The sequence below is a fragment of the Mus caroli genome, chromosome 12, assembly GCF_900094665.2.
Source record: "Mus caroli chromosome 12, CAROLI_EIJ_v1.1, whole genome shotgun sequence".
NCBI classification, from domain to species: Eukaryota; Metazoa; Chordata; class Mammalia; order Rodentia; family Muridae; genus Mus; species Mus caroli.
The window spans coordinates 86,606,867-86,618,683 of record NC_034581.1 but is presented as its reverse complement, the minus strand read 5'-3'; the positions used below and the strand labels follow the sequence as shown (position 1 = coordinate 86,618,683).

Sequence of the window (11,817 nt, the reverse complement as noted above, 5' to 3'; positions counted from 1 at the left end):
GCGACCTGGACCGTATACCTGGAGATGCAGTCCCTGTTTGAAGCAAGGCAACTCTTGGGACACACATGTTTTATGTCAGTGACTGGCAGGTTTAGAAGGAACTGGCAGTGTCAGTAAAGAGATTTCTCTCTTGACAGTGTTAGTGTGGTGTGAGCCCCAGAGAACGAGTTAAATGTTTGAAAGTGAGCCTACATAGTCACATAGTAACACTATTAGTAGTCTATTTTGTTTTGTTTTCTTCGAAACAGGGTTTCTCTGTGTACACTTGGCTGTCTTAGGCCAGGCTAGCCTCAAATTCAGAGATCTACCTGCCTCTGCCTCCCCAGTGCTGGAATTAAAGGTGTGCACCACTGAGCTGGGCTGTATTATTAACGGTTTATATAAATTCCAGTATGTTTTGGACTTGTCAGCAGTACAGATACAATAATTTAGATGAATAGTTAGGATCTGGCTCCACATAGTCAGTCACTCAATAGAACTTTTGGTTCAGACACGATGATCAAAATGAAATAAAGAAAAAGCATCTTGGGTCACATGTCCTGGTTCCTAAAAGAAGTAGACAGCAGCGTCACAAGGTAGAAAAAACTGAGTCTACTTTACTTAAGTAGTGTTTTCTTTGTCTTTGTCACGAACACATATCTTTTGAGGGGGATATATACCTAGATTTTTTTGTTTTTGTTTTTGATTTTGTTTTTGTTTTTTAATGGAAGAGGGCATCAAATCACCCCATTTCTACAGAATTTAGAGGTCCAGAGACTTGCTCAAAGCCCGACACTTAACTGGTATATAGTTGTCTTATTCAACAGGTGACTAAGTGTGCCCTGTCCTCATTCCCATGTGGTCCTTAGAAATCTCTCCCGGAGCTCATGTCTTATATGAGAAGATAATTCTTAAGTTTGCTCAGCCACCAAAGCTGAAACCTTAGCAGTTTCTCCAGCCATCATGTAACAGCTGGGTCACGGCAGGCAGAGCCTGGTGAAGAGATGATTGATTCAGAGTCTAAGGAATTAAAAAAAAAATCGCAAAACTAGACTTTCTCTTTTTTTCAGTATAATAAAAGCAATTGTGTGACATCTAGTTATGCTTGGCTTTCCAGGGTTCTTTGGGTGGAGTTTCATGTAGCACAGGTTGGCTTGGAATTCTCTATGTGGTTAAGTATGAACTGGATCCCCCTACCTCCACCTCCCAAATGTGGCATTTTATTTATTTATTTATTTATTTAATCTTTTTTTTTTTTTTTTAAAGATTTATTTATTATATGTAAGTACACTGTAGCTGTCTTCAGACACTCCAGAAGAGGGCGCCAGATCTCGTTGCGGATGGTTGTGAGCCACCATGTGGTTGCTGGGATTTGAACTCTGGACCTTCGGAAGAGCAGTCGGGTGCTCTTACCCACTGAGCCATCTCACCAGCCCTATTTAATCTTTTTTTAACAGTCCAGATTTTACCTTGGCATTTTATTTTTAAGGAATAAAAACATTTCTTTGGTTCTTTCAGGGGGGCTAATAGGGAGTATGATGAACATTGGCCAGTTGTTGAGTCTTTAGTATAAAACACTACATAAAATGGAGAAGCAAGATGTGGGGATGGTTCAACTGGTGTCTGTGGAACATGTTGCACGGCATCATAGACAAGCAACAAGCAAATCTCCCAGAGAGCATAGGCGATTGTCATGTCACCTAGGACTCAGATAGGCTGATAGCTTCTCTCCTGTCTTGGAGGCAATGCTTTCTAGAGATGAACTCTGACCCTATGAATCATCACCCGCATGAACCTATGTGTTCATGTGTCACAGGACTGGAATGCATGTTCAAGAAACCAGCCTTTTGTAAGTCCCACTGTGACTAGCATAGCCTTTCCTTTACAACGCTGTTTGCTTATACTCTTCTGAGATTTGTCCCTGTAGTTTTGGAGCTAGGTGGGAGTTTCCAAGCAGTTCATAGGTATCTTGCATGTTGGGGAGACTCTGCCTCGTGTCCTGGGGAATCTTTTGGATATGAATACCAGTGCTATTGTTGGGACAGACTCTCTGACCCTGATAGGCCTGGGCCTGGCGTTTGCAGATGCCAAACTTGCTGAGCAAGATGAACACGTCCCTCTGGAAGGCCTTGGTGAAAATGGCATAGAGAAACGGATTGGCACAGGAGTTAAGGGGGTAGAAGAGAACCAACAAGATTTTGGAGTTAGTAACGGTAATTAGAGGCTTGTTCATAAGTGCCGACAGTGCGTAGAAGGAGATGGGCGCCATGCACATGAAGTCAGTGAAGATCAACACAGCCATCCTCTTGGCAATCTTGGTGTCTTTATCTCGAGGGTTGTACTGGGGATTTCGGACCGTGATGTAGATCTTCACATAGCAGGAACAGACGATAACAAAGGCAACAACATTGAGCAGCAGAACGAGGACAATGTATGCCAGCGCAAGAGGGGTGTCGGTGTCCATTGGCAGGCAAATGCTGACCTTGGCATAGCTGCTGATTCCCACCATCGGGAGCAGGGCGAGAAGGAAGCAGGAAACCCAGCCCCCAGCCATGATGGTGTACGCGTGCCTGAGGCGGATCTTCCTATCCAGGCGCATGGCGAAGGTTATGGCGTACCATCGCTCCAGGGTGATGACTGTCAGTGTGTACACTGATAACTCACTAGCGAAAACAGTGAAGAAGCCAGCTGTGTTGCACCCAGGGCCCGTCTGCCAGTCAATGGCGTGGTTGTAGTACTCAGAGTGTGTGTACAGGTCTACAGAGGCAATGAGAAGCAGGTATACCCCCATGCAGAAATCTGCAAAGGCCAAGTTGCACATGAGGAACCGTGGCACAGTCAGTTTGTAGTGGCTGGTTAGCAGAATGAGCAGGACAAAGATATTGCCCAGGAGAGCCAGCAGACTGACAAACCACACCACGATTCTCAGGAACCTGTAGCCCATGATATCTTCACAGGGGTTAAACTCGTCCGACTTGGGGGTACACACCATGTCCTCGTTGTCCCCGCACACCGTGTAGTCATAGTGGCTGTCGAAGGCTTGGAGAGTCTCCTCCTGAGGATTTTTGAGCTCTTGGCCGAAACCAATGATCTCATCCTCTTGTTCTTCAAAGAAGACGTAATAGTGAGAGTTGCTTGGGCTCTCCTGGAACTTGGAGTTTTGTTTGTACCCAACACTGTTGTCACCCAGATCTTCTTCATATTCCTGGTAGATGGGACCCCTCAAGACGTTCACTGATTTCCTTTGACGCAGGTTCCGGATACTGCTCTCATTACACATCAGAGACTCCAGGATTCTACAAGGTAGCAGAGATGAGTCACCGATTGCTTAAATAAAGTTCACCCTTGATCCCCTTGACCCTTGGGAAGATAAGCAAGTTACTTATTTTGATATTTATGGTGTGATGAATTCTGCAGGGTCTCGTCAGGCCTGACTACATCATTAAAAAATGGTTGCTTAATTTATTATGTGCTCATGCACCAGTGTGGCATGAAGGTCAATGCTGCAGAATTAAACTTTGCTAATCAGAAGTCACTCCAGGCACTTCAAAAATTAATGAGAACCGCTTAGGAAAAGCATCATACATCCAGAGTCCAGCTAGGCCCATTGGATTCCAGCCACCAACAGAAATCCTCTACAGCCTGCCAGCTTGATCTGTAACAGGGGAATCTTACATATGCTTTCATGTACAGGTGGCTTTTTAGGCTCCCGTGCCAAGCTACATTTTCTGAGCAATTAGGTGGGTTTTATAGCAACAAAGCAAAGTTGAAGTTTTTTGGGTTATCTTTTATATTACACTGAGTGTCACACATACTGGCTCTCTGTTAAACGAACCAGCTTTGCTGTCTTATCAGGTGACAGCCAAGGCCATTGTCTTTTTTGCTTTTTCTGATGAGAAGTGGGGCTCTTTCTGAGTGAGTTCTAAAGAAACACATCCTCTGGTGGATCTGAATTCTAATTCATTTTGTAAGCAGGACTCCTCACGTCCTTATCTTACACATATGCAACTTATCTTAGACTCGGGTCTGAGGCATGGCCTCTTCAGGTAAATTCTACTTCTGGGTAACTTAATATTTTCTAAGCACACACTGGTAAATCCTCCACGACACTTGTTTATAATTTTTAATTTCAAAAGGGCAACTTGTGAGAGTCAGATCTCTTCTTCCACTCTGTGGTGGCGACGAGGTTGGGACTCAGACCATCCGACTTGGCAGCAAGCCTCTCTTTGAGCCATCTTTCCTACATCTGTTTATATGACCTCACCTCTCTTACTGTGACCAGTGACACTGATCTTATTTCTCCTCATCTTGAGTCACTTCAAGAAGAGTCGTGATCAAGAAGGATGGACGCAAGAACCAACTTAGAGCATGGCTAAGTTACTAACTGTGCCATGTTGGACAGGTCTGTGAAACTTGGTTCCATTTGTGAATGGAACAAGAGTGTTGAATGAGTAGGTAAGTGCCTTTCCCAAGATGTTATGGCAGTACTGGGAGCAGGGGTTGGGCCTTCTCTGTATTTGCACTTGCTGTTAACACTACTCCTATTCTGGCTGCCTCTAGACATTATTAAAATTTAAACATATGCTGCTTTTATTCATAGTTTTTCCTGGCTTCCTTGAATACCCACTCCTCTGTATCACCCCCCCCCCCCGGTGCCTGTGGTTTTATCCCTTCACAGCCCTGACTGACTTTTCTTTCTATGTCGACTTCCTCCAGTAGATTACAAGCTACATGCAAGAAGCCACCTCATATGCCAGATGGAGCCAGGATAGTGCCAGGCATGTAAGAGATGTTCATTAAGTATTTACTAACAAATGTAAAAATGGCCACAGCACACAGGTATACTGATAGAAATAAGACTTGACCTTTCCAATTTGTTTTTGAGATTATAATATAATTATATCACTTCCCCCCTTTCCTTTCCTCCCTCCAAACTCCCATATACCTTCCTTGCTCACTTTTAAATTCATGACTCTTTTTTCAATAATTGTTGGTGGTGGTGGTAGCAGTGTGTGTGTGTGTGTGTGTGTGTGTGTGTGTGTGTGTATTCCTAAATACATAATACAACCTGCCCAGCCTATATAGTATAGTTTGTACGTATTTTAGGGCTGACCATTTGGTGATGGATAACAAATTGGTGTGTTCTTCCCTGGGAACGCTATTTCTCCGACTCTCAGAGTTCCTTGGTTGCCTGTCTTTCCCTGTGTAGGGTTGAGGCCGATGGGCTTTCCCCACACAGACATTACATTTCTATTGTTATTGGCCTTGTTCATCTCACATTTGGGTAGTCATGTTGGTGAGACTCCCTGGATGTAGCTTTTGACATTCCTAGGAGACACAGTCTCTCAGTAGACTCTCTGTTCCTCTGGGTCTTATAATCTTTCCATCCGTTCATCCTCAGAGATCCCTGAGCCTTAGGTACAGGGATTATGTTGTAGATACGTCATGTGGGACTGGGAAGGTGTAAGTCTTTTTCTATCTTACCGATCAGTGGGGCTCACTGTATCTATGCATTCATCCCCGATCCTTCCCACTCAGTGTCATGCAGCATTAGTACAGTGCCTGATAGCAACACCGTGTTTCAGCATGGCCGTGATGCTCCTGCTCGCCTGGCTCTGCAACCTTCCAATTTGCCTCTGTCTCTATGACTAGGTCCTGATTTTTAATTAGCTGGTTAAAATTATGACTGTAGAGAGTCATCTAGTGGATAATTGTGTAAAAACTAAAAAAGACAGAAATAGAAAATGAAGGCTGGGTTAAAACTGTAGGTGACCCAAGACATAAAAGGGGAACTAGGTCAGAGCAAGAATCAGGAACAGCTGAGAGTGTAAAGTGCGAGGGAATGAGTCTCTCCTCAGCAGTCTCGTAGGCAGCCAGACAGTGAAATAACATGTCATAGTTAATATATTTTACTTGTTACATTCCAGCCATTCAATTCCAAGTGTTTCTATTTAACCTCTTCACCTTCTTAACCCCCCTATGGATGGCAATGTGATGAACTTGATCCTTAAAAGCTCAGAGTAGTCGAATAAGTAGGCTGAGATAACCCAGTTAGAAGCAGATGGGGTTGGGATTCAAGCCAAACCCACCTCAAAGTCTATACACCCTAGACAAGTGAACCCTGTCTCTGTGGTGTCATCTCTTATTGTCCCTCCTTCCCCACAGCAACCCAACAGTGTTGGCCTTGTTTCTCATCTGCCCCCACAACCGTTAGCTAGGCCCATGGGTTTCCTGCTCATGTGGATGCTTGCAGCTCTTTCCCTCCAGGGCTTTAAATCACATTCTTTTCCAAACCTACGAATGACTCCATCTCCCATCATGGGCTCTCCTTGGTTATCCCAGGTGCCCGCTACTTACCCCCTGATTTTCTTCTGGTTCTTAAAAGCGCAGCAGTGGCTCGGGTAAGAGAGATCAGCCCGAGTGAGGTGGAGGAAACTCAACGACAGCGGGAGCTTTTTGAGAGTCCAGGTGTCTTTCGCGATCAGTTCTTTGAGGTGCTCCAGGCCTTTGGAAGGAAGGGCAGTGACGCTGGTGGAAGACACATCTCTGAGGTATGGAGAAGAGAACAACAGAGATAGGCAGTGAGCAGACAAGGCCCTTCTTGTCCTTGTCCTCTCTCCTCCAGTCAAACGGTTCTGAGATTAATGGGGAGGTGACAAGTTCCTTTCTGCTACTGACTATGGAATCTGAGATCACTACCTGTAGGCAATGGCCTACAGCAGATATGAGTTTCTAAATCAAGGTTACAAGGAACTGCTGTTTTAAAAATTTTTTAGTAAGTTATTATTGTGTGTATGTATTTTGTGTGTGTGTGTGTTTTCCAGTATACACACCGTGATATGCATGTGGAAGTCAGAGGATAGTCTGATGGAGTTGGCTCTCTCCTTTCGGCTTTCCATGGATTCTAGGGATTGAACTCAGTTCTTCAGGCTAATGTGGTAAGTGTTTTTTACCTGCCATCTTACCAGTCTAGAATTAAAGTCATGCACCACCACTACCTGGCTTTTGCCGAGTGGAATTTTTACATTTAATCACCCAAATCCACAAAAAATTTATTCTCTCTGTAAACTCTTAGAATCAGGGAGGGATGTGAACTTTACTTTGTAAAATGACATCCATACAACTATTAAAAGATCTCCAGAAACAAAATATAAATCGGACAAAGTCAATGGCACCTAAACTCTTATCACCTCTTTGCTGTGTGCCTGTACGTGTGCATGTGTGTGTGTGTGTGTGTGTGTGTGTGTGTGTGTGTGAGGTCTGGAGACACATAAACTACTCCTTTGATAGGGATCAGACTCTATATTATGAAAATACTCCCCAGTAAGTTGCAGACCCTAAAAATTTAATAGTATAGCAAGTCATAGCTAAGAAAACCCCCCAGTGCAGTTTCTTTTTGGAAGACTATAAGTATATTCCTATGGAAAAAGATAATTATTAATCTGAAAATATGATCTGAAAATTTCTTCTGCAAATCATGGAAGGGGAATGTAGTGGGGCTATGAGTTGTATATTAATGTTAGTTATTAAAGTAGGATGGTTTTTTGGGGGGGCCTTTGATGTAGCAATTCTCTCTTCTCCAGCCCCAAAGAGTGTTGGTTGTATGGCTTTTTCCCTATTAATTTATTTACCCATTCACTTTACATTTCAATCGCAGCCCCCTCCTGCCTGTCCCCCACCTCCACCCCTTCCCTGCTTCTCTGAGAGATTATGTGTCTTGTTGATAATTTTTCTTGCACTGAAAAATAACTTGAATAAAGACACGAATATTTAACCCATCACCTCTGTCCTTTTTATTTCATCAATAAAAATAGTCACTAGGCCTTCCCTCTCTAAGGCTTTTATATTTATATTTAAAATATGTACTAGAAGATGGGAGTGGTGGTACATGTCTTCAATCCTAGCACATGGAAGGCAGAAACAGGCAGATCTCCTAAGAGTTCTAGGCCAGCCTGGTCTACATAACCAGGCTATGTTTCAGAACGTACGTTTCAGGACAGCCAAGCCATGGCATGGTGGCATAAGCCCATAATCTTAGCACTCAGGAGGTAGTGCCAGGAGTCTCAGGAGTACAAGACCCTCATCCTTGGCTAACAGTGAGTTTAAACTAGCCTGAGCTACATGAAGTACTGCCCACATACCTAGGTGGTAACCAATAGATCTCTAATTGAACTTAAGACCGTCTTAACTAGAGGGAAACCAGGCTTGCTACTGGAAACCTAGCCAACAAGCACGCTAGTGATGTAATGGACCTTGGAGGAGAACTAACAATTTTACTTTACTAAACAAGCATATTCCTAACTACATTTAAATATTTGTCTTATGCCCATAGATAAGTGTAGTTTCCCACCCCTTATTAAAGGAACCGCTCTTTGCAAGAGATGGAACCCAGTACATAAAACCACAACCAGTCAAAATACAGAGTTCCGGAGTCCAGCTTCATCGATAAAACAATCCCTAAACCCCAGGGTCATTGCAGAAGAGGGGCCAGAACAATTGTAAACCAGAGGAACAGTAAGTTTACTTCTTCTAGGACACACCCATAAAGTCCCACCAACAAGACTGCCTAAGCATGGGCCGATGGAGGACAGCATCAACAGACATGCTAAAGTAGATTTTACAGGGAAAGGTACCACAAGGCCTCAACCCTGCACCAAGAACTCCAGGCAACTCAGAAATGCTGAGAGTGGAAGAAATAGTCTAACTATTCCCACTAACTAGGGAAGATGAGCACATCACCTAGTTATCTAATCTCAAACGGTCAGGTATAAAAATGTATATGAGCAACAGTATACAGACTGAGCCAGGTTAAGGGTATGTATTTAGAAATATGTGTATATACATGTGCATATATGCCTGTAACGACACTTACTGCAAAACAGAGGCCATGAATTTGAAAGAGAGCAAGGAAGAGCATATGGAGGGTTTGCAGGGAATAAAGGGATGGGGGAACCGATGTAACTATATTATAATCACAACAAATAAAAACTACTTAACCAAAAAGAAAAAAGAAAAACATCATTAGTAGTGTCTGCTTAGCAAGTGAAATCTAATGTTGGCAACTTCTCCCATTACAATTGGATTTAATTTGCGATTAAATTGTCAAGGTTCAAGGTTGCCAGAACTTGATACAGTTCTTTAAAAACAAAACAAAACAAAAACAAATATAAAGCTCATATACTCTTCTTGCTTTCACCATAGATATTATATTATTCTTGCTTCTTGTGAGAGAAGGTGTCTTATTAGTTATTTTGGTTTGTTTTATAGTTTTAAACAAATCTACAGTTCTGTGTTTTCCAATCTCGACTATTAACAAGCGTGAACCTTGGCTCTTGCCATTGAAATGCTCTCCAGGTGATTAACACTAGAGAGAGATGTTTGTGAGATTGGCATAAATAACTTTGCAGCTGGGGAGAGAACAGAGGGAGGAGAGGGAGTCTTTAGCACAGCTGTGAAGTGCAGCCTCTCCTGTCCTTTGGATGCCCCTCACTTCCTCCCCCTTAAGCCCTGAACATGCAGTCTTTCAAGATCAGGACATCTTTCAACTCCAATTTCTCTTGAAGCATCTTAGGCATTTCTACTGCATGGAGCATCTGTCTGTCTATCTGTCTGTCTGTCTGTGATACTGAGGGAGGATGGATTCTTTTAGCTCATTTCTGCTTTGCTCTCATCTGGAGAAGAGAGACCAGCACATTTTATATGAATGTGGCCCCGGACCAACACAAAAATTGTACACTTGCTTAAACCACTGAGACATGTATGTGTGATTTTATTTTGTTGTTTCTATAACTTCGTTTTGCACTGTGGGTGGTGCCATCCCTGGGCAGGTGGTCCTGGGTTCTATGAGAAAGCAGGCTGAGCAAGCCACGAGGAGCAAACCAGCAAGCAGTACCCCACCATGGCCTCTGCATCAGCTCCTGCCTCCAGGTTCCAGCCCTGTTTGTGTTCCTGTCCTGACTTCCTTCAGTGTTGAACAGTGATGTGGAAGCAAAGCTAGACACATCCTTTTCTCTCAAACTTGTTTTTGGTTATGGTGTTTTATCATAGCATGTAGTAACTCTAAGACAGCAGGCATGGCCAAAGTCAGTGTTGGAACATGAGTGCACACCTTAGAAACATCTATGACATGACGGTGTTTGAGATTTAGTAGAACTCAGGAAATCCCCATTTCCTTCCTTCTTCAACTTAGAGTTTATCTGAACTCAAGCTCAAAGCAAAGGGTCAGTCAATACAGCTGCAGCCTGGAACTTAGCTTGTCTGTGTGCTCATGTGACATCCCTACCTGCACACCTCACAGACATTTCCAGCTTAACACAGCCCAAACTGAGGGGTGGCAGTAGTTTGTGGCCACCCACTGCCAACCCTCTTCCTCTCCCCCACCTTGGCCTCCCCAGTTTTTCCTGTCATAGTAATCAGTACCCCTAAAGCTCAGTTGCTCAGACTTGAAGTATTTTCAGCATGTTGATCTTCACCATTTAAGATGGCAAAGTGCTGTGGATCAAACTTCAGAAGATCTCAAGTCCCTGCACATTCAGTAATCTGTACCTGTGGATTCTAAATCCATGGATTCAGCCAGTGGCACGTTGGGAAAATTTAAGAAGATAAGTTTCATCTGCACTGAATATATACAGTTTTTCTCGTCACTACTCCCCCAATAAAATAATGTGACACTAGCATAGCATTTGCTTTGCAGTAAGTATCATAAACAATTTAGAGATGGTTTAAGGTTTACAGGCTATGTGATATACCTGGGCTATGTGCAAATAAATGCCATTTTATATAAGGGATTTTATCAGTCTGAATTTTGATATTTTTATTGGGTCATAGAATCAATTCCTCTCAGATATCAACATTTATGTGTGCATCATCATGGTTGGCTTCTAACTCCAGCTACCATTGTCCTGTGCTGCAATAGCTTTCATGTTTATTCTTTTTCCTTCTGATATGGTTTTCAGATGCCACCTAGAACAATCTTGAGAACGAATGAATGCTACTCTCCTGTTTAAGTTCGCAGGGTCCTGGCCACTCGTTATGTCTTGTCCTCCAAGGCCTCGAAGAGCTGGTCCTTCACTACCTCTCCAACTTTGGTCTCAGGGCAGTAAGATCTCTTGATGCAGCTCTGAGCATCAAGTATGTTGTATATACTGTGCTTTAGGTGTCCTGGTGTGTCTCTCCTGAAGTGGTGAGTTCCACATCTCCTCAAACTCATAGGGTCAAATAGCAAGAGCTGCTGTGGGTTTGGTTGCTGTTTTCTTTATCTGTATTTTCAGTTGACCCTTGTTTTGTAGAGATCTCAAGTTCTAAACAGACATCCCGAGTGTTATCTGAAATAGCATCTCCTTTCTAGTTTGCAGGTGACATTGCCCTGTATCTCCACTTGACATAGTACTACTGGAATGATTCTTCCTTTTATTCCTACTGGTATCAAACAAAAACAAAAACAATAACAAAAACAAAAACAACAAAACCTTTCCTGCCTTTTGTGTACCAGCTTCCAGGGTGGAAGCTTCAGTGTTCTTTCATTGGGTCTTCTTTGCCCTTGGTCTACATTTATGCCATAAATATCTACAGTAAAATAAAATTGTGCTCTCCCTGGCCATCAGATACCAGCTCAGTTACTCATCTGTCCGCATGCATTCTGGTGGTTCTTCCTACGGCCACAGCTTATGTCTCAATTACATTTCAGCTGAGCTTTGCAAAAATGCAATGAAGGTCTCCCAGAAATCTAACAATCCCACTTTAACGCTTAGAATAGGATGTTCTGCCTAAAACCTAATCCCATCATATTGCACCAGCAGCACGAAAGCCATGGTTCCTTCAAGGAAATTTTTTTTAAAA

The 11,817-nt window shown here is 43.1% G+C and overlaps 1 protein-coding gene across 1 annotated transcript in view; it reads right to left on the bottom strand.

Moving 5' to 3' along the window:
* Positions 1 to 1,447: 1,447 nt before the first annotated feature.
* Tshr (thyroid stimulating hormone receptor) overlaps positions 1,448 to 11,817 on the bottom strand; it is a 111,267-nt gene continuing 100,897 nt past the window's right edge. The window contains exons 9-10 of the mRNA XM_021179121.1: positions 6,337 to 6,525; positions 1,448 to 3,275 (exon numbers count right to left, since the gene is read on the bottom strand). Of these exons, the coding sequence (XP_021034780.1) occupies positions 1,862 to 3,275; positions 6,337 to 6,525 (1,603 nt within the window). The 3' untranslated portion in view covers positions 1,448 to 1,861. The remainder of the gene's footprint in view (positions 3,276 to 6,336; positions 6,526 to 11,817) is intronic.